We start from the raw sequence: 23,364 nt of genomic DNA, 5'->3' as shown, positions 1-23,364 counted from the left end.
ACGACGATATCGAGGTGGAGGACGAGTTCGTGTATTTGGGCTTTTTCGGCTGTTCGGCCATCCATGGAAGTTGACCATCAATGTTAACTTCCCTCTCTGAGCAGCCTAGATAGCCGTGTAGTGTCGGTAGCGGTTTCCCAACTGCTAAGAATAACGCTACGGTCCACCTGTACCGGTGGTATAAGTCCACCAAACAGGTAAGCCGTGTGGCATCCGGCGGAATTATTTTTTACCAAGAATTGATCCACTGGTTTCCTATTCCATGTCGTAAAAGGCCACATAAATAGGAACTCCTAAGTCAAGGTGTATTTCCGTGCCGATGGCTGAATGGCTGCAGGAGGTTAAACATTGCAGTCGTGAACGGAATATCTTGGGTTTTTCCCGGGAAAAGAGAGGCTTTTGGAAAATCATGGGGACTCAAACCCAGATATATTCATTGGATCTACACAACTATCGTTAGACCAATTTTAGCATATGGATGTCTTGTATGGTGGCAGAAAGGAGAAGTCGCGACAGTTCAGTCAAAGCTAAATCATCTCCAAAGGATGGTCCTAATGGCGATGACAGGAGCATTCACGACAACTCCTACTGCTGCTCTAGAGGCGCTACTGTGCATTAAACCACTACATGTGTTCCTAAAACAAGAAGCATTATCTTGTGCATACCGTCTTAGGGTTACAGGGCTTTGGAACAGTAACCCATTAGAATATGCTACCAGTCACACTCGCTTGTGGTCTAAAATGGTTCCGTGGGATGAGTATTTACTCGCTCCTAGTGACCTAACTCTCACATGCAGTTTTCCTTTTAAAACATTCAATGTGAGCTATCCTCTTCGTTAGGAATGATTGTCTGGTTGTCTGGAACGACAACTTGATGAACACATAGTTTGTTTTACGGACGGTTCTCTGTTGAATGGTCGTGCTGGTGCTGGTATCTACTGTCGTGAAATAGGCTGGAGCAGTCTCATTCACTTGGTAGATACTGTACTGTGTTCCAAGCAGAAATCTACGCAATTCTGTGTGGAGTACAATCGGCACTTCAGCAGAGGATCTGTGGTAAACGTATTTATTTTTGTTCCGACAGTCAGGCAGCCTTAAAAGCACTCAGTTCGAATGACTCACGGTCGAATCTAGTGATCGCATGTCGAACTCAAATTAAAGACCTCAGCATTTCAAATGCTGTTTACTTCTTATGGGTACCCGGCCATTCTGGTATTACTGGAAATGAATGGGCTGATGAGTTGGCTAGAGCTGGTGCAACGAATGATTTCGTTGGTCCTGAACCAGCTTTACCACTTTCAACTAGTTGGATAAAGCACAAGATACGTTCTTGGGCTGCATCCAAACATGCCAGCTACTGGCGCAGCTTGCAAACTGGCGCTCAGACAAAGCATTTCTACCAGATTTAGATCTGAAAATGTCAAAGTGTCTACTGCATTTCTCCAAGTATCATTGAAGTGTTCTGGTCAGAGCTCTGACTGGACATTGCAAACTCAATTATCACATGGCTACTATTCAACGTGCTGAGTATTATTCGTGTGATTTGTGTGAATGCGATTATGGTACTTCATATCATCTGATATGTAACTGTCCCGCATTGAGGCAGCTACGTATCCGGGTTTTTGGTTCTCCATACATGGTTGAGTCTGTGTATGCGGAGCTAAAATTGAAGGATATTATCTCGTTTCTCACCCAATGTGGTAAGGAGCTATAGTCAGAAGGGTTCATCGTTCTTCCTGGAGTGAATGAATCCCTTCTGTATTAACCTTAAATAGGGTTTGGCAGATTGTTTGGCATCCTCTGGGGGGTACCGAATTTACTTCTGCTCGTACATACTGCGAGTCGTTCTGCATTCTTCCGGGAGTGCAGAATGATGTCGCTTTTGTAAGATCTCTAAATCCTCTCGGGGGTTGGAGGTTTTATTAACAGCAGACTGTTCGGGACCTCGTAGAGGTTCAGAATTTCCTTCTGCTTCCACTAAATGTGATCCTCAGCAGATTGTTCAGCATCCCTTAGGGGTGCAGAATTTACTTTTGCTTTTATGTGTTTTTGTGTCGTCAATTTTTCCCATCCTCCTAGTCCAACCCTTACCATTTCCTTTCAATCCTTCCCTCTTATATATCAGGAAAATGATGCTAAAAACAAATTGATGGCAAGGCACAAATCTCCAAATATCAAGGGGAACGTGCCATTTGAGCCAATTTGTTCTGATTCCTGATTCCACATCGCTATCAAAGTTTGAAGATGTTCAATCTTGGAAAACCACCGTTGATGTGTGTTTTGATGAGCGTACGAATTTCCGACCAGTCACAACGTAACTTTGAGACGATGATGGAAACATACATCGGACTATAAAACGAAGCTAAAGCGAATCGGACTAGCTGTAAATGCGTCGAACACAAAATTCATGAGAAAAAGAGGCTCTAAGGAAGAAACACTACACCTTCAACCACATATACTAATAGACGACGATATCGAGGTGGAGGACGAGTTCGTGTATTTGGGCTCCAGCAGAAAATTCAGTCCCGTTCGAGACAATCAACAAAATAAACCTCATATGACTGAGACAGTATGTGAACAATGAGACGATGTCTAATGGTGTAATGGTTCCTTTCTTATGAACATTACATGAGAAATAGGTGCAAGTTACATATTGGGGATTATGACAATCTGTTTCCGGAACTGGAGCCCGGAAACCGACTTAGTCGTAGTAATCTTTTACGGCCATAATCAATCAGTATGACCTAGAGATTCAAATAGTTTTGGAATCTGGTTTGAAAATATATTTGTATATATTTGTGTTGTCAATTATATAACGGTTAGAAAATTTTTAACTTCCATAATTCTGTGCTTTCGGAACCAGAAGTCATATCCGGATAAAATTTAACCGCATTCAATGGGATATAAGATAGTTAGGGACCGTTCATAAACCACGTAGACCAAAATCTGATATTTTTTAAACCCCCCCTCCCCCCTTTTCCCCTCGTTGACTTTCGTAGACTTTCCAATAACCCCTCTTCCTAAAAAATCTACGTAGACTTTTCTTTGTCACAATACAATTTTTTTAATCATTTTCCAGTGAAAAGATACTAAGTCCTTAATCACTAATAGATTGTTATAGTTTACATTCTGTAATAAGATAAAATAAAATAAAATCTGATCCAGTACCGTTGTCATAAAGTCTTAGTTATTCAAGATATTCAAAAGGTAAAGATATACATTAAATCTCAAACAGCTTCTCTGGATGAACGATAAGAAAGCAAATGTGATTAAAATGGCATATTATGTAAACAACCGTTCGTGGGCATACGATTTTTAGACGAGAAACGGTAAGATAGTGAGTTAACACACAGTTTTAATGTTTTTGTAATATCTTTCATAACTAATAAACTTACAGTTTCCCTTGAAAAAGACCATAACCAGTAGTCGAAACGTCGGGCAGTATATAACAGCCGTTCTTATTTAACAGACCGGTAAAGCCGAAACGATAATTATTAAAAATTAACCTCTGAGTTGTATTTTTATCCGTTTTTTTGTTTGAAGAAACCACACTGACAACTACTTCACGTCAGAACAAAAATATGAATAACTTTTTAGACTTCCTCGCGATTTGGTATTTTCATAATTAATTGCTTTTTCTTATTCGTGATCGGCTGAGTGATAGATTTTGATCACTTTGTCACACTACTAACATCGGTCCTTTACCGATTTCTAAAATTCTCTGGACATTTCACTCGTCAGAACGCTCATGGATTGCAGAAGCAATTGACATTATCTTCATTTCTCCTTTCACTGCTTGATTACGATGTGACTAAATAATAATCGGAAAGAATAAAAATTGAAATTTATTAATTTACTCCAATAAACTAAAAGTCCGATGACTTTTTGCAAAGAATTTTTATGTTAGTACTTTCATTTATTTTTTCACTTCGATAGGGAATAGAAGAATGAAAGAAAAAACAATAGAGTCGCCTGTTTGAGTATAATTCTACATTGTCATAGAACTACGGAGTATCTCATTTGATAATCACTTTCACAGTACAGATTACAGTCGACGATGTTTTTAGTCAGTCTGTCAAGGTTATTCGACGTGACAAATTACAATTCTGCTCTTAAGCATCACACAATTTCAACTGTCTTATTGATCAATCGAAGGATCAATTAAACTAAGTAAATTGCTTGAAAAATTAAGAAAAATTAAATCCCCCCTCGTAGACAAACGTAGACTTTTGTCAGACTCCCCCACCCTTCCCCCAGTGAGTCTACGTGGTTTATGAACGGTCCCCTATTGGAATCGATACTCGATCGGTTAAGTCAAAGCAGACCCTGTCAGCTTGGAGCGACATCAATCTTCAGTTCAGCAACGCCATCGCACGGCATCACATTCAACATATAATGTCAATTGTATGGGTGCGCAGCCCTGCTATTTTGGCGCGCACGAATTTGACATTTCTCTCCCCTACTTCTATGTATGAGATTCGATGCGGACTCACCTGTGGGCGACATGCTCGCAAAAAAGGATGTTGCCAATGATTTGTTCGGGAAATGTGAGAGCTAGATATCTTGTTAATATGATGTCTTTGGTCAAAGTGAGTTTGTTTGGTTATAAACCAATACGACCTACAGGCTAGAGAGATTTACCGACTAGTTTCAAAACATTTATTTCATTTTCCATACCAAGCAAAGAAAAGTCCTGGCATTACATTCCTTCCGTGGAATTTGGCCTTTCTGTTTCAACAGACTTTGCAGCCGTTTCTTAGTGTACAGAATCATTGCATGGCTAGTACAATGGATCCTACTGACACTAAGAATCCTTCCAGGTCGGGGTTCGAACATACGGCAACGGGCTTGTAAGACCAGCGCCCTATGCATTGAACCACCAACCCTGGCCATACCAACATATAATGAATTCAGTGAAAAAAATATTCAATTCAAATTTTTATTACAGGTCCAGACTTAGTATTAATTCCGGCGAGTTGATTTACCTTTCATGTACTATTTCAATTAAACCAATTAAACGAAATTAAACAAACCAAGCGAAATCTGTTGCTCCTGTTACTTTTGTATTTGAAATTCAAGTTAAGTAAGTTTTTGATACAGTAGCATAAAACATGCTTTACAGCATGCATGTGAATATAATGTGCTGTTTTCATTGATGACACCTCTACACACAGGCTGTTGAAATTTCATATACATCAAGCAGCATGAATTTCGATCCACGTCTTTCCAAATAACCTTCAATTCTATGATTTTTCTGAACCGCAACACCGTGTTCTACAAAAATCAAACACCCGGTAACATGCATTCGTGCCTGCAACGCAGTTCTGGTTTCTTCAACACGATGTGTGTTTGGTTCCAATGAAATCTGTAGTGTTTTCGAAACATAACTTCTTCGTCGATTTTCGTTTTCTTTACAGCCGGCAGTTATTCTTAAAAAGTGCTCGCGTGGAGTAATCGCTCTCCTCTGCAAATTATTTCGAATGTCTCTCGCTACAGAAGTTTTCCCCAATTTATGGAAAGCTTCCTTTATGTTCCCAGTCCACAAGAAAGGCGATAAAAAGGATATAAACAACTACCGCGGTATCACTGCCCTCAGCGCTATAGCAAAGCTGTTCGAAAAGGTTATACTGACACCAATTTTCAATCACTGCAAGCAATATATCGCCGATACTCAACACGGTTTCATGCCTAACCCCTCAACAACCACCAACTTACTATCGTTTTTGTCTTATGGGATTGATGCAATGTCTAACGGTTTACAAACGGACGTTAACTATACGAATCTTTCCTCCGCTTTAGATATAATCAACCACGACATCACGGTTGCTAAATTGGACAGACTTGGATTCAGTTCGAGCATTCTTCGTTGGCTGCAGTCGTATCTTAGGAATCGTCGTTTAGCACTTAAAATTGACGATCATACTTCCGGAGAGTTCCTCGCATCATCCGGAATAGCACAGGGAAGTCATCTCGAACCGTTAATGTTTTTACTGTACTTCAATGATGTCAATTTTGCCTTGGAAGATCCTCGCTTATCGTTTGCTGATGATGTCAAGATCTATCACATCATCCGCAACTTAGAAGACGCAGCCTTTCTCCAGCGGCAATTGTTAATCTTCGCAGATTTGTGTAAAGTTAACCGTATGATTGTAAATCCAGACAAGTGCTCGGCCATTACGTTCACGAGAAGAAAAATGTCATTCCATGTCGAATACTTTCTGGATGGATTCTTGATTGGAAGATCGACTAGCGTTAAGGATCTTGGCGTTCATCTCGATGAACAACTTACATTCAAGCATCACATCAGTTACATTGTAGCTAAAGCTTCCCGTAGCTTAGGATTCTTAATGAGAATAACTAAGCACTTCACAGACATACACTGTCTAAAATCGCTTTACTGCTCGCTTGTTCGTTCAACTCTCGAATATTGCTCGGCAGTTTGGAACCCATGCTACCTGAACGGTGCTCATAGAATTGAGGGAATACAGCGTAGATTCGTTCGCTTCGCTCTTCGTCGATTGCCGTGGATCGATCCTCATCAACTACCTAGTTATGAAAGTCGCGGGTTATTAATGGGTCTCGACACATTACAAGTGCGACGAGAATTATCACGCGCTTTGATAATAGCAGATATATTCAACGGTAGGATCGACTGTCCCGTTTTGCTCAACGAAATTAATATTAATGTGCGACCCAGAGCTCTCCGCAACAGTGCTTTTCTTCGACTTCCTATACGACGTACCAACTATGGCGCAAACGGTTCTATTATTGGTTTACAGAGATCGTTCAACCGCGTTTCATCTGGGTATGATTTTAATGTGTCACGAAGCAGAATACGTACAAATTTTCTGAATATTATTAGGAATTATCATTAGGACCAAATTGTGTCTGTTGATTGTAAATAAATAAATAAACGGTTTGAAGGTTTTGACACTCATCGGCCTGTAATTCGGGAATCGGAAGTCGGATCCGGATCAACCTTTATTTTAAATGAAAGTTTGTGAAAATTGATACAACCATAGCTGAGAAATCGAAGTGAGTTTCATCTTTGGAGGCACAAATCTACAGATAATTAGGGAGACGTGCCACCTGAGCCAATGTGTTGTGTTCAGAAGTGTATATATCCCTAATCTAACAATTTCTGCAAATTAAATCGAATTTACAAGTCATTTTACTTCTCTTATCATATACATCTGTGAAAAAATAGTCATGAAATTTAAAATTCTACACTTATCGTCCTGTAATTCCGGAATCGGAAGTCAGATCGGGAAAAAATTCAAGGTGTTTTTTTTTAAGAATTTTAATACCTTTCATTTGAATGCCAGTTTATAAGAGTCGTTTAAGCCATCTCCGACAACAGTGAGTGCATATTTATGTTACATACATCCACACATCGATTGAAAAATCGATGTTCACAGAGATTGCATAGCCTTTTTATATGCGAAAGACAAACATCGATTAAGGGGGGAAGGGAGAAATCTCCCCGAGGCCGGACTTTTTCCGGAGCCGCGGAAATTCGATGGTTTGACATTGATTTTTAGTCTTTATCGTAGAATAATATTTTACAATGTTACAATGCTCCACACTTTCCATACCGGTAGAACTAGGCTATGATGCCCAAATGAACACTAGTAACGCTGTAGAAATCATCGAAATGATAGGTTCTCTTTTGCCGAGATGATAGAATAGCTTGTAACCCAAGCGACAGATTTGTTTACAATAACAATTTTGCAACGAAAGATATGAGTATCTTCTATTGCAAGTCCACCAGAGAATTTGGAACTTGGGCTGGAAATGTACCTCATCCGGTTACCAGTCAATAATCATTGAGTCGTGCGTCTGAATGGTATCGGTATTTTATCATTCTACCAACTGCTTCAATGATTTGAATGTAGGCGTTAGTGGAACTTCTGAGAATTTCGCATTGTATCCACTTCGGTCTTGGTTTTGTTTTTTTCTTTGTCTCTAGCGGTACAAATGATTATTACTTTAATTATCTAGAAGAGATATTGGAATGTTTGGTCTACTAACACTAACTTTTTTGATCTGCTCTAATTGTTTATATATTTGTCGATTTAAAAAAAATACACTCAACCTACAATCTTGAAAATGGAAATAAATGTATTTTTTTTTGCATTTGCATAATAGAATAGAGCAATTCCAGGCATGAGTAGACGAAAAAGTGACAAAATCATAATCGACCATCTCCGAGTTGGACGAAACTTTGCACATGGCTTCAGTATGGCAAACCATAAGTTTTGAACCGATGGAGAGGTCAATCCGACTCACGACTGATTTTTAAAAAGGGCGTATGTATTTTTGCATTTCACAAAAATTGCATTTTTTAAATCGTTGTATCTCGGAAACCGTTAATTGTACAAAAAATGGCGTTCAGAAAGAAGTTGTAGGGAATCGATTGGGCACTCTAAAAAAATTATATACTGAAAATTTTTTTTGATGTTTTGCTGAATAATTACAAAATAATCCGAAAAAAATAAATAAAAAAAAATCCGGGTTTCAATTTTTTTGATTATTTTTATTCTAAAACTGTTATTAAAACCTACAGATTGATGGCTATCCCATCCGTGCCTTTTGAAAAATGAAGAATTTCTCGTTGAAAGGATGGGATAGCCATCAATCAGTAGGTTTTAATAACAGCTTTAAAATAAAAATTATCAAAAAAAATTAAAACCCTGATTTTTTTTTATTTAATTTTTCCGGATTAGTTTGTAATTATTGAGAAAAAAATCAAAAATTTTTTTCGATGTATATTTTTTTAGAGTGCCCGATCGATTTCATACAACTTCTTCCTGAACGCCATTTTTGTACAATTAACGGTTTATGAGTTACAACGATTTGAAAAAGGCATTTTTCGTGAAATGCAAAAATACATACGCCCTTTTTGAAAATCAGTCGTGAGTCGGATTGACCTCTCCATCGGTTAAAAACTTATGGTTTTCCATACTGAAGCCATGTGCAAAGTTTCATCCAAATCGGAGATCGTCGATTCTGATTTTGTCACTTTTTCGTCTACTCATTCCTGGAATCAGTTTTGCTAAGCTCATTCAAATTGCACACATTCTGCTCTCTCATCTGCCACCTAAACATCATAGACTCTCCTGCGAGCGTGCTCCACACACATTTTTTTCGCATAATTGCTCTACGGCATTCTTAACTGGTTAGTGACAATCAAGCATTCTATACCTCAGTCGTGCTCCTTTTGGCCCTTACTCACTAACTCGTGTACAGACAAGCATGCACACTTCTACTGCACCCGTTACTCTTCCACTCTCGCACTCTTTTTTTTTTTTTTTTTTTTTTTTAAATAACTATTTTTTGGAATATGAGTTAAAATTAAATTATTAAGATTTAAATTGGGTGTTCAGCCACAAGTGGTGACTTTTCAGCCCTGTTATATATATATATATGATTTGGTTATTACCATGAAGACATCATTTGCTTCCGCAATTCTGAGATTTTTGTGTAGGGAAAATTCTAAACCTACTTGTATTGTGTAATGGGGAAAAGGAACTTATATACTAACTTACTAACTAATACAGAGAGCGAATCGATTCAATTGAAGATTGCATCGATTTTTGTCGGAATTTGCTTATAATATTATGTGACATTACATCTAATGGTTCTATATTTGTGAGTCTGTGTAACTCATTTGTACTAAACCAGGGAGGACGCTTCAGAATCATTTTCAGAATTTTATTCTGAATCCTTTGAAGCGTTTTCTTCCTGGTGGAACAACAGCTTGACCAAATTGGTACCGCATAAAGCATGGCTGGTCTGAAAATTTGTTTATAAATTAACAATTTGTTTTTTAGACAGAGCTTAGAATTTCTGTTTATAAGAGGATATAAACATTTAATATATTTATTACACTTTGCCTGGATTCCTTCAATGTGATCCTTGAAAGTGAGTTTTTTGTCATACGTTAAACCTAAGTATTTAGCTTGATCAGACCATGTCAATTCCAAGCCATTCAATTTGAGAATGTGATTATTGTTTGGTTTAAGAAAAGAAGCTCTTGGCTTGTGAGGAAAGATAATTAATTGCGTTTTTGCTGCATTTGGTTTAATTTTCCATTTTGACAGATAATCACTGAAAATATTTAAACTTCTTTGTAGGCGACTGCAGATCACTCTTAGATTTCTACCTGTGGCTAACAGACTTGTGTCGTCACAGAATAGCGATTTCTGACAACCAACGGGTAGATTTGGAAGATCAGAAGTGAAAATATTATACAAGATTGGAGCTACACTCGAACCCTGCGGAACACCGGCTCGTACGGGTAGCAATTCAGATTTACAATTCTGATAGCTAACCTGAAGAGTACGATCAGTTAAATAATTTTGAATCATTTTGATCAAATAAATAGGAAACTGGAAATCAGACATTTTTGCTATTAAACCTTTGTGCCAAACACTGTCGAATGCTTTTTCTATGTCTAGAAGAGCAACTCCAGTGGATAACCCAGAAGATTTATTTGCTTTTATCATGTTCGTTACTCTGACAAGTTGATGAGTAGTTGAATGTTCATGACGAAATCCAAACTGCTCTGGTAAAAAAATTGAATTCTCATTTATATGAGTCATCATTCTTAACAAGATAATTTTTTCAAAAAGTTTACTGATAGAAGAAAGTAAGCTAATTGGGCGATAACTTGATGTTTCTGCTGGGTTTTTATCAGGTTTTAGGATAGGAATTACTTTAGCGTTTTTCCATCTTTTTGGGAAGTAAGCTAATGAAAAACACTTGTTGAAAATTTTCACCAGGAGTCTCAAGGCAACATCGGGAAGATTTTTAATAAGAATATTAAAAATTCCATCATTACCAGGAGCCTTCATGTTTTTAAGTTTTCTAATAATTGATTTAATTTCATCAAAATTCGTCTCAATAATGTCATCGTGTGATAACACTTGAGTTGAAATATGATCATATTTCAGTGAGACTTCATTTTCAATAGGACTCACAACGTTCAAATTAAAATTGTGGACACTCTCGAACTGCTGAGCAAGTTTTTGAGCTTTTTCGCCATTTGTAAGAAGTATTTGATTTCCTTCCTTGAGAGCAGGAATAGGTTTCTGAGGTTTCTTAAGAACCTTAGAAAGTTTCCAGAAAGGTTTAGAATATGGTTTAATTTGTTCAACTTCTTTAGCGAAATTTTCATTTCGCAAAAGAGTAAATCTATGTTTAATTTCTTTTTGTAAATCCTTAACTATGTTTTTCATAGCAGGATCACGAGAACGTTGATATTGTCGTCGACGAACATTCTTCAACCGAATGAGCAGTTGAAGATTGTCATCGATGATAGGAGAATTTAATTTAGTTTGAGCTTTGGGAACTGAAAGATTTCTAGCTTCGATAATATAATGATTCAAATTATCAATTGCTGTGTCGATATCCGCAGAATTTTCTAAAATAGTTTCATGATCCACATGATTTTCAATGTGAGATCTGTAATCCAACCAATTTGCTCTATGATAGTTGAAAATAGAACTAATTGGATTAATTATAGCTTCGTTGGAAAGTCTGAATGTTACAGGAAGATGATCTGAGTCAAAATCAGCATGAGTAATCGGTTCACTACAAATGTGACTTTGATCTGTTAGAACCAGATCAATTGTAGACGGGTTTTTCACGGAAGAGAAACAAGTAGGATTACTGGGATGAAGAACTGTAAAGTAACCAGCTGAGAGTTGATTATGAAGTATTTTACCATTACTGTTATTTTGCCTACAATTCCACTGGACATGCTTAGCATTTAAGTCCCCTATTACGAAAAATTTCGATCGATATCTTGTAAGTTTTTGCAAATCGCCTTTAAAGAAATTTAATTGTTCGCCGGTGCATTGGAATGGCAAATATGCTCCAGCGATGAAATAAATTCCATGAATGGTTTCAACTTCGATTCCCAAGCTTTCAATAACTTTAGTATTGAAAGAAGGTAAAATTCGATGTTTAATTTGCCGTTGGACAAAAATGGCAACTCCACCACCAATTCCAGTAAACCTGTCAAATCGATGAACCACATAATGTGGATTACTTTTCAATTTTACATTTGGTTTAAGAAAAGTTTCTGTCACAATGGCAATATGAATTTTGTGAACTTTGAGAAAATTATAAAATTCATCTTCACTCGATTTCAAAGATCGAGCATTCCAATTTAAAATATTCAAATAATTATTTAACATCACTGTTAAATTTTAAATTCATTATAATATTATTTGCAAATTTCCATCCGATTTGAAATGCTTCAAAAAGTGATGAAGTCGAATTCATTTGGATGATCATTTGAAAAAGTTGATCTTGTAGGTAGATCATTTTATTTTCAGTTATATCGCCTAAATCGACTTCATTTAAAGAAGCGAATGGCATTGAAGGAATATTTGTAGGTAGACTGCCATTAGAAGAAGATGATTTGGCCGGTCTACCTATTAATAAATTGTTTTCGTTAGAAGAAGAACTGCAAGGCGGTCCTGTGTTTTGATTATTTACATTAGAAGAAATAGGAGATAGATTTCTACCTAATATACCAGCATAAGTGAAATTAGAAGAAGATGATGACGAGGTCGATCTACCTGTCAATAAATTGTTTTCGTTAGAAGACGAATTGGCAGGTGCCTTAGAAGAATTTTCAGGTATGTTCTGTAAATTTAAGGTCGTTGATTTGACTTGTTGTCTAAGCGAACGAGCGTTTAAAATTTTTTCCCTGACAGGACATTTCAAATAATTGGATTTATGATTTCCATTGCAATTTGAACATGAAAATTTATCAGTGGTTTCATTCATTGGACAAGCGTCTTTCGAATGCGATTTACCACAATTCAAACACCGTATATCCATATGACAATTTTTGGTTCCATGACCGAAGCCTTGGCAACGACGACATTGCGTTAAGTTTGCAATACGATTATGCCGTTTATAATGTTCCCAATGAATTTTAATGTGGGAAATGAAACGTACTTTTTCTAAAGTTTTCAAATTGTTTACATCACTTCGATTGAAGTGTATTAGGTAAAGTTCATGGGAAATTCCAGAGCGTGGTTTAGAAGTACCATTCGCTCTTTTTTTCATAAGTATTACTTGGGAAGGGGCAAAACCAAGCAATTCTTTTAGTTCATTTTTAATTTCATCAATACTTTGATCATTTGATAATCCTTTCAAGACAGCCTTGAAGGGTCTGTCTGATTTTATATCATATGAATAAAATTTATGAAGTTTTTCGGACAAATATCGAATAAGACGTTCGTAATCTTCCAATCCATCCACCAAGACTCGACATTCTCCTCTTCGTCCGATTTGAAATGAGACTTTTACTTCCGGGAGAAAAGTAGAAAGCTCAGTACGGAATGCTTTGAAGTCGGAAATCATCACCGTCACTGGTGGCATAGATTGATGTTTCTTCCCAGAACGACAAGCGTCCATTTTGGGAATTTTTGAAGAATTTTCTTCTATGTCGCTACAATCGGATTCAGGAAGAATCTCGTAAATATTGTTAGACGGCATAGGATCAACGGTAGGGAAATCCGTCCGTTGTCTTTTATTTTTACATTCAGATTCTATAAGATCGTGAATGTTATTAGAAAAATGTTGAATAACGGATTGTGATTTATTCCGTATTGAATTATTTTTAGCCTTAGGCTTGTTGCCTTTCCGGTTGGACGCAGGCATTTTTGAAATTAATGAAATTTTAAATTAAATTAACTAGGCTAAATTAGTCTTCGATTAGACTCCTAGCTAGCCTTAAAAAAGGCTGATTAATTTCTTAGTCACTCTAATATCACTCTTTGTATCACTTAGTCACTCTAATATCACTCTTTGTATCACTTAGTCACTTAGTTAGTGATTCAGGTAGCCTTGAAAAAGACTGAAGCCTTGAATCAATGAAACTCTAGGTAGCCAGAAAAAAAAATTCCAGGAGCCAAGAGCTATACGCGTGCGGTGCGAACGACTGTTCAACACCGACTGACTCTCGCACTCTTGCTGTTGCTTACTCTTTGATTATTACACACATGAAAACTCCTACTCGCTCTTTCGCTCCCACACGAACTCTAAGTTCTATTGCTGCGTTGAGGTTCCATTCGTTATCGTTATTATAACGATAATAATAAAAATCTAATCACAAAGCATGTTTCATGTAGCGGTTTCAACCATATTACCGCTATTTACTTGAATTTCGTACAGAGAATTAACAGGAGTACAGGACTAGAGCGAACACAAACAATCGTTCAAATCAGTCCCTCACCGGAGGGCTGTTTCAAACACTGCGCAAACCCATGAACTCCTATAAAACGAATTCATACTAAATAGCGTTTAATTGAGTTTAATCCAATTAGACCACGAGAGTAAAACAATCCTGGAATTAAAACGAAGTGTTTTTCTCGGGAATCAATATTCAGAATGTTCTTTTACTGTATTGGACTTTCGACATGTGAATATTATCATCTGCTAGTGAAAATCGTATCCGTCCTTTATATTTCTTCGAGGAGCTGTGAAATACATCAGCAGCGTTAATCAGTTAATACTGTACGTACAAACAATAACTGGGGTCAAGTTGTAGCACAATCCAGCGACTATCATGGTGATCGCATAAGCTTCGATTTGCAAAAAAAAAACTACCGTGCGCAGCAAACTGCCAGTACACTGGAAGAGTGCTCACACTCCATGTGTGGACTCGCTCTTGAAGTGATTCCTAACATAATGTGAAAGATTGTGGGCTGCTTCGCAGCAGTAACTCACTCGCAGTAAGTGTTTACTCCTGCTGACTCTCACTCATCGCACCCGAAAGAAAACACCACTCGTTTTCAAAATATACCTTGTTGTGAGTCACTCATAAGCGTACGCGAAGGAGTGCGAGTAAGACAGAATACGTCTCGCCATCGCTCGAAAATGTGTTGCGTGCACTGGGCTCTCACTCTATTAGCAACACATTGGTTATTTGACATTGTGGAAAATTTTAGCATAAATTGCTGATCATATTTCTGATAGCATGGAGAAGGAATTATATTGATGCGATATTCACGAACAAACTCTGCCCATTCTTCCACATGGCGAATTTAAAAAAAGCGCCTCATTAACAACGCTAATAGGAAAGTTCATTTTGTATTTCCAACACCATGGATCATTCAAACAGAGCTCCTTCGTGTGACAACTTGTTTAGGTTTCCCGCGGACCCACACGGACCGAAGGATGCGGCCAACATGGATCTTCGCCAACGGCATATGGAAGACCCTCATGCGATATTCAATTCACCGGCCACTACCGATAGCTTCTCGAGAATCCGCTACCGCTACATTACATAATGATACTTTTCTAGTTTTAAGTTAGTCGTAATTAAGATTAGTAAATACCCTTGGCATCTTAGAGCTTAAGCAGTGTGCCTTAAAATTATACTATAATATTGAATAAAAAAAACTTGTTTAGGAGTGTTAAATCTTTTAACAACTACCGTTTTGAGGAATTTGATGGTAGCCCAATTGCTAGAAAGAAACTACTATACTTACTTTGTAATTGTCCATTCACAAACAGCGGCAGCTTGCCGATAATCTGCTGTACCGTTTCCGATCTCGCCAGACCAGCTAGGGCCCGGCAGGCCATCCCCCGAATGCAATCTGCATCAGTGATGGGCGTTTTTACACACATCAGTGACAGCAGCACAATGATGCCATTGTTTGACCGAACACTCTCCCACACTTTCTGCAGCAATTCTTCCGAATTTTTATTCGGCATTCGTTTTTTTGCTGACCCAAAACGTGCCAGTGATCCACTAGGGCGATGGATTGGTGCACAAACCGTATTGACCAGCACGGCCAGTGCTGATTTCTGCACTTCGGCATCTGCCACAATTTCACCTTCCGCTGCTCCCAAAACGATGTTAATTCCAGCGGCCGATCCTTCGTCCGGAAATTCGATTCGCTCGCAGAACACCGTATGAACCCGTGGAATCACACAGCACACGTTCAGCACATCCAGAGCGGCTCGCACCGTTTCAGCGCTGCAAGAACTGAAACATGATTAGAATAAATTGCTGAATCGCTGATAAACCTTTTAGCGGAAACTTACCGCCCGCTGTAGTTCCACTCGTACGCCAGGGCGATGATTCGAAGCAACAGATTTACTCCGCCCAGTGTCAAAAACTCATCCACCGGTGTCCAGAGAGCTTTCATCGGCAACAGTTCTTGCAGTGTCTTGATTTGGTCACTGATGACTTCGGGAGAATTTTTGACCGATTTAAAAACTGGCTGCGCCAAAGTTCCAGTTGGGCACTGCTGACGCGTCACCTGACTGTACTTGTAGTACAGATGATTTTCGAAAAACTTCTTCAGAGCGACACACACGTGCCGAACGACTTGCCGGGCGGCACATTCCTCATCGTCATTCAGATTGTATTCGTCGGTCGATAAAAGGATGGGCAGTACGGATATGACGTTGTACAGTTTCCTCAGGCCGTCCTGCTTATCAAACTCATCCATCATGGTCTTGAACTGGCAGCTAAGCCCGAAAAACATCGTTGCATGGCAACGCCCCGAATCGTGAGAGCATCCCAGAAGCCACAGGGCATACGACACCAGTTCGGTAATTATTTTCTGTGGCATCAAACAAATCCGCTCCATTGCATCTTCGCAATAGGCCAGATAGTAGAACGCGATAGAAACTCCGGTGGCTGCCAGACTCGGGCGGGGCACTTTAAGCAACCGTTCAAGGCCACCGTTGGCGATGAATTCTAGCGAAAACTTTTTATGACATAACAGCGAAGCTAAATATTTGAGCGCTTCAAACGCGAGACAAGTATCCTTGGCATCCAAATTCTCGATATAACGGAAAATCAAACTCATGGCATTGTGCTCGAAAACGTGCGGTAGAAATTCCTGGTACTCTCCCATTGGCGTTAGATATCGTAGGATCAGCATCTGACTGGTGGCAATTGTTGCCGGGTAGATCGGAATCAGATTCCGGTGGGTAGCCGGCTTACTCTGTCCGTTATCCTGCGTATTTTGACTGTTTTCGTTCTGGAAAAGTGTATTTAAATTCGATACCGGAGTTGGTCCATTGGCCGGTGTAGTCCCAATTCCTTCAGAAGGACCCAGATGAGCAAACGGTCGATTATCATCATCAGCACCACCGCTATTCTCCGTTAGCGAGTGATTCTGATGATTGTCGAACGGTGGTTTACCGCTAATTGGGGCTGCTTCACCCTGAAACATTCTTTGAAATGCAGTGCTACTAGTTCCTTCGCCAGCCTCAACCAACCGGTCCCGATTCCGATGGGCCAACTGGAGTAGATGCAACCTTCGCAACATGATCGGCAGAAGTCGAATATTCTGTTCCCGAAAACTGACAGCGATCTCCTGAACTTCCATTGCCGCCCCCAGCAGACCCGTGGCATAGCTCTGCAGCGGTTCCGGGCTGGATTCTGCCCAACCGTATAATCTTGTAATTAAATGATCAAATTCAGCTTGAAAAACCGCTGACGTTTCCAGACCTGGCATGATAACCAAAATCAACCGACAAGCTGCTATATTTAGTGGCTGTGAGCATTGCTGAACGTTTTGTCGGGTGAAAAAATTGTCTCGCAGATAGTCATTCACCAGCCGGGTCATGAAGTGGTCTTTGCGGAAAAGCGTTTTCAATATACGACCCAAATCACTGTTGGGATCGGTACGCGATGGATGGCGTTCGTCAAACGGATCCGGATCTTTACGCATGTACACTTCGGTTTCTTCCTCGAAAATTTCCGCTAATCTGCAAAAAAGAAAATGTCATATCAGAAGCGGCTCCGTAAATCCCATCCAAAACGTGACGTTGATTTTTTTTCCAATGCAGTAAATTGACTAATGCAGTTTATTTTTATTCTTCTAATGTACCAACTGAATGATCAGACCTTCACTGGATCAACCATCAGTAAATATTCCATCAAATAGACATTACATACATTCATATTGTTAAGTTAAACCCATAAAAAATAAAACGCACAAATAATTTTAACGCTACAGACAATTACACAATACAGTAACAATCTTCACATCATATTCGTTACACAGTTCTAGCAAAATGTTATGTTAATACAAATCCATCTCAAACCCCTTCTATAGTACAGAATCGAACTACGATTCCGATCAACTTCCTCTTTCAACTAATTATAGTTAACTTAGCAAACATGACTATCACGTATCGCGCTAATTAGCTTCCGTTCTCACCTGGTCACTATCGGTTCCGGATCGTACCCCGGAATGCTGTGCCTTTCTTCCCATAGCTGAAATATTCGGGTTAAGTCACGGCCCCGCAGTACCTCCGTCTGATCGATCGGAGATGCCATTGTCGGTGCTAGCACCGGAGCTAAGCAACGGTAGGTAACGGAGCCTTCCGAAAACGGGGATTTTTTTCTTCTACGTCGTTTTGACAGCACTATACGCACTATTTTTACAGCAGCAGTTGCACATCAGCTGCCGCAGCAGGCAAAGCGAGTGAATACGGTCGTCCTAACCTCAACCGGGTGCTGCTCGCTTTCGTCGTATATTATTCACCGTGATGCGACACTCTATAGCCAAGCAAACAACCGTTCTTATGCTTCTTTCTCGATACTTGTCTGTCGTTCGGTCAATCCGTGATTGCGTGCGTGATGTGATGACGGATAGATGGGGAAAAAAATTAACAAGCTTGCTAAATTTTGGAACTTTCCGATCACAATAAATATCGGAAACGTGTCTCGCGATTCGGGACTTTCGATTGGAAATATAGAAAGTGGAAAAGTTCACCGCAAAACAAGAATTTTCAGCACTTGAAATCGGTCAAATGAAAATACACGTTTATCGGAAAACTATTGAATATTACGCTTTCACTCTCCGCGAAATGCAATGGAACTGACATCAGGACCAGAGATGCCAGAAAAAAATTTCAAAAATCTTCAAGCAGGGTTGAAATAGTGTGTAAACCAGCACGGTGGCAAGGATAGGGCGCTGCAGCAAGTGCTAGCGTGGCCAACATCTGGGGCATTTGGTGGGCAATCAGAGCGCTCAAAGTACGGTAAACAAACATTCGAGCATTTCAATTCGAGTAAAATCTTAATTTCCTTATCGTAGTGATGATATTCTGATCGATAATTTGCGGGGAAGTGCTTTAAAGGGTACTGAATAAACAAATAGTTTGTAATATCCAGATTTTTGTTAGCCATTCTTCTTCATTGTTTTGGTTTTTGCAGAATGATGCTGGCCACAGCTTCATGACGTCATAGCAGAGGGCTGGTGTAAACCAGCACCCTGCTATGACGTCATGAAACTGTGGCCAGCATCATCCTGCAAAAACCAAAACAATGAAGAAGAAGAGCCGAGCAATGAGCATTGAGGCGACGACACGACCTGCCACTCGTCTATCAAAACTGTATCGTAAATTTAACTACCCCTCAGTAACTGGAAATGTCAAATCGGAAACGCTAGTGATTTTTTTTAAACTGGCAGCACAAGTTGATATATTTATTGATTTCGAATAACAGTCACCATAACCTTGGTTACTGCATATCGAAGGCAAGATGAATGTAAACAAAATAAATTTCAGATCGGTTATTATATTATGGAACATTTTAATGGATTTACCTGACTCGAGCGGAATGTAAAAATTGAGGAGTATGAGTTATGTCTTTTATAAAGCCAAGTTCAAAATTCAGGTCTTGACTTGAAACCGTTGTGTAAGAAGGAAGACATGGAAATGACCGACAACGAGCTGAGCGATTCTAGTGCTCTGCGGTACCTGCATAACGTACGGTAAAATGATTTCTTTGTGGAATTCCACTAGTAATCCTCGAATAGTGGCCAACAAGGTGAAATACTGTTTCCACTGCTGCGCAATCAACCGACACAAAACAATTTTGACACCGGCATATTACACCGAATCCTACTGCCCAGAAAAGCTAGCAGTTGAAGTAAACGGATGAATCGCTGGAAGCAGATCATTGTCCTCGTTCGTTGGTTTCATCCATAGTTTCGATTAAATTCCGACAATCGAGTTCATTTGAATGCATTTCTGCTTAATTTGGACAAAGTTTAACACTAATAGAACTATTCCACCGCTTTCAAAACATGTTTATTTGTTTTGGGGTTCCTTGGTAACTAGACCATAGCAACTTAAACAGTGTTGCTCGAGAAGATTATTTTTATCATTTACAAGGGGTCGCTAGATTTGTGGTAACTGGCGGTGAATCGTTAGCGAACAGTTTTAATGCTGATTTTTCTTCGGAGTGCCTGGTCGTGTCGTCGATTGAGGTTTCTATGCCCGGTGAAAAATGAACGGTGGCCCTACTGAAAAATGGGTGGCCAACACGTTTCCTGATGAAAACAAAACAATATGTAAAAGCGATTCACACGCAGCATCAAGCGGCTATCACCTGAATGGAACGATTACGAAACAACAACATTAATTGTAAGCAATTCATATGAAATGACACTACGTCAAGTTCACGGAACTTTTTAATGTCGGATACGTGAGCAATATTCGGCTAAATAAAATTAATAAACCAATCTGGACGTCGACCGAAATTGATTGATCGTCTGAACTGTGTTTAATGCATTCGTTTCCTGATGAAAACAAACCAATCTCATTTGCATTTGTGGTTGTAAGTGAGCTGTCAGAGAGCCTAATTATATTTTGTAACATTCGCAAGGGCCTATCGTGCGATATGCCCTAATCACACGTTACTACCGAGTTCATGGTTTTTGATATTATCCTACACCCTCATTCTACATAACTAAAAATTGAGTGACACACCGCTCGAACTCACAAAAAGTGTACGTACTCTAATACCATGTTCACATTAACGCTTATATCACTTGATATACCGAGATGATATGCATATCACGTGGGAGTGTTCACATATGATCGAAATAATATCGTTTGACAATCAAATTGTCATATTGAATGTTCCCATTAGGAGTAAGATCAATAATATTGCTTTTCTCTCCTACAATTCAATCAATAGTTGAAGTCTTGCAATTAATTGTCTCCGAACGCCAGTATTTGTTGAAAAATTTGAAATTATAATGATTGTTTATTGTCACTCTCAAAGTGACGTTCATAAATGAGTGCGTTCAATACCATTATCCGTGTTGCTAGTTGCGATTTTTGACAACTCGACATGATATCGTGCATGGTATCCCGGATATCATGCCAAAATGATGATACGCGTTGACATCAAATTGTATGGTATATCAAGTGATATCGCACATGATATCATCGGATATCTAGTATATCCGTATATCACTTGATATCAGCGCTAATGTGAACATACTATAAACTTGAGTTACCACCTATCTACTCATTTTTGAGTTAAGAACGTTCATAAATGAGTGCGTTCAATGCCATTATCCGTGTTGTTAGTTGCGATTTTTGACAACTCGACATGATATCCCGGATATCATGCCAAAATGGTGATACGCGTTGACATAAAATTGACATTTTCTACCACCCTGCAGTATTATTAATTTCAACAACTTGTACTTGCTTATAGTATGTTCACATTAGCGCTGATATCAAGTGATATACGGATATACTTGATATCCGATGATATCATGTGCGACATCACTTGATATCCCATACAATTTGATGTCAACGCGTATCACCATTTTGGCATGATATCTGGGATATCATGTCCAGTTGTCAAAATCGCAACTAGCAACACGGATAATGGCATTAAACGCACTCATTTATGAACGTCACTTTGATATTGGCAATAAAAAATCATTATAATTTCAAATATTTCAACGAATAGTGGCGTTCGGAGACCATTAAATGCAAGACTCCAATTATTGATTTAATTTTTATAGAGAAATATAATATTATTGATCTAATGAGTTGATTCAAGATGACAACTTGATTGTCAAACGATATCATTTCATTCACATGTGAACAGTTTGACATGATATGCATATCTTCTCGGTATAGTGATGTCAGCGCTAATGTGAACATGGTACAAGTGTTTTTAAATGATAAATAATCGCATGTTATAAGGAGAGAAGCTTTTCAGAATGAATAAAGGACTATTCACACATTTCAGTTCCGTGACGGTTCAGTTAAAGTGCCTTCAGTGCGCCGTCAGTGTTCTTTTTTTGTCGGAACCCTTTCGTTCCGTTTCCGTTTCGACACAGCAAATGCAGTGACATACCGACTTCAGTAAAAATACAAAAATATCGGTGACGACGAATTTGAGTTTGTCAGACCGGCGTTACACTGACGGCGAGCTGCACTGAAATTGCACTGTGCCAGATAGGTGTGAATGCGCGCATAGAAAACGAATGAAATAATATCAGTATCCGTGCACAGTATCGTGCCGGTACTGAACCGGACCGGGTATGTGTGAATAGTCCTTAATCATCTCTACTGGCAACAGTGCCCCGCTTGTGAGGAATTCTGGCAACCGTAAGAAGGCTGGCTGCATTATGGCTGCTGTCAAAATTGTCCAGGCGAAATTGCGTCATTATCTCGCCGTGCGTGTCTTGTTCATTTCCCTCCTTTTTCTTTTTTCTTTTTTTTATTCGACTTCATTTGATATTCGTCAATCCCGAGTGTACGTACAAAAAACGAATCTTGAGACGAGGTAAATGAGATTGAAATATGGGTATGTTTGGTAGTGAGAAAGTAATGTTATTGGCAATAACATTTTCCTTGATTAGTATATGTGAAGGGCAATAACTTATTGCCTTACATATGTATCTTTTATTGAAAAAATAAAACCAAGACGCTTAAAATGTAGAACCGATTCAAAACGGTTCTGCAAATCTTGTATGGCAAAAATCCGACAGAAAAGAACCGTTAATAACCGCTAGGCGAAATTCTCTGCCGGAAACGGTTGTTGCATTGTTGCCAAACTTTTGCCGGAATTCTGGCAGAATTCCGGCAAAAATGGCTGGCAGACATAGCCAGCCGTCTGAGGGGAAATCTGCCCGCCGCGTACAAGTGGGTGATCGCGAGGAATGTATTACACTGAAAATAATTAGCACGCTAGCATCATGTGCAAAGCATTTGAACTATCGCTACCCAAATAACCATGACCCATTATAACTTTACATTAACTCAGCTTTAAAAATTCGCGTAAAGGATGATTATCAGACTCTTATTATTATTCGTATAGTTTTGTTTAAAGTTTCATTTCTCCAAAATATAGCATTGAATGTCGATATATAGCACGGCGGAAGGTTGTTGTAAAATAATGCTCAGTTACGTTTTGAATGCAAATTTAATGCACATTGCTTTAAAGTATGTAGGATTAGTGTAATTATACATTAACAATGCAGTGATATAATGCATACGGTTACTTGAGTACTTGTAGAACACATGAAATTCATGAAAATATACACTTAACTCATAA

General features: G+C 38.8%; 1 protein-coding gene across 3 annotated transcripts in view; it reads right to left on the bottom strand.

The window, feature by feature from the left end:
• LOC131434901 (protein mahjong) overlaps positions 1 to 18,873 on the bottom strand; it is a 30,502-nt gene extending 11,629 nt beyond the window's left edge. Inside the window, exons 1-3 of one of the 3 annotated variants that reach the window (XM_058602161.1) lie at positions 18,209 to 18,873; positions 16,074 to 17,753; positions 15,515 to 16,014 (exon numbers count right to left, since the gene is read on the bottom strand). In XM_058602161.1, the coding sequence (XP_058458144.1) occupies positions 15,515 to 16,014; positions 16,074 to 17,753; positions 18,209 to 18,327 (2,299 nt within the window). In that variant the 5' untranslated portion in view covers positions 18,328 to 18,873. The remainder of the gene's footprint in view (positions 1 to 15,514; positions 16,015 to 16,073; positions 17,754 to 18,208) is intronic. The other 2 variants (XM_058602159.1, XM_058602160.1) reach the window with 2 other exon arrangements.
• Between the last annotated feature and the right edge of the window lie 4,491 nt (positions 18,874 to 23,364).

Source organism: Malaya genurostris, chromosome 3 (genome assembly GCF_030247185.1).
Source record: "Malaya genurostris strain Urasoe2022 chromosome 3, Malgen_1.1, whole genome shotgun sequence".
NCBI lineage: Eukaryota > Metazoa > Arthropoda > Insecta > Diptera > Culicidae > Malaya > Malaya genurostris.
This window is presented reverse-complemented; position numbering and strand designations above follow the sequence as displayed.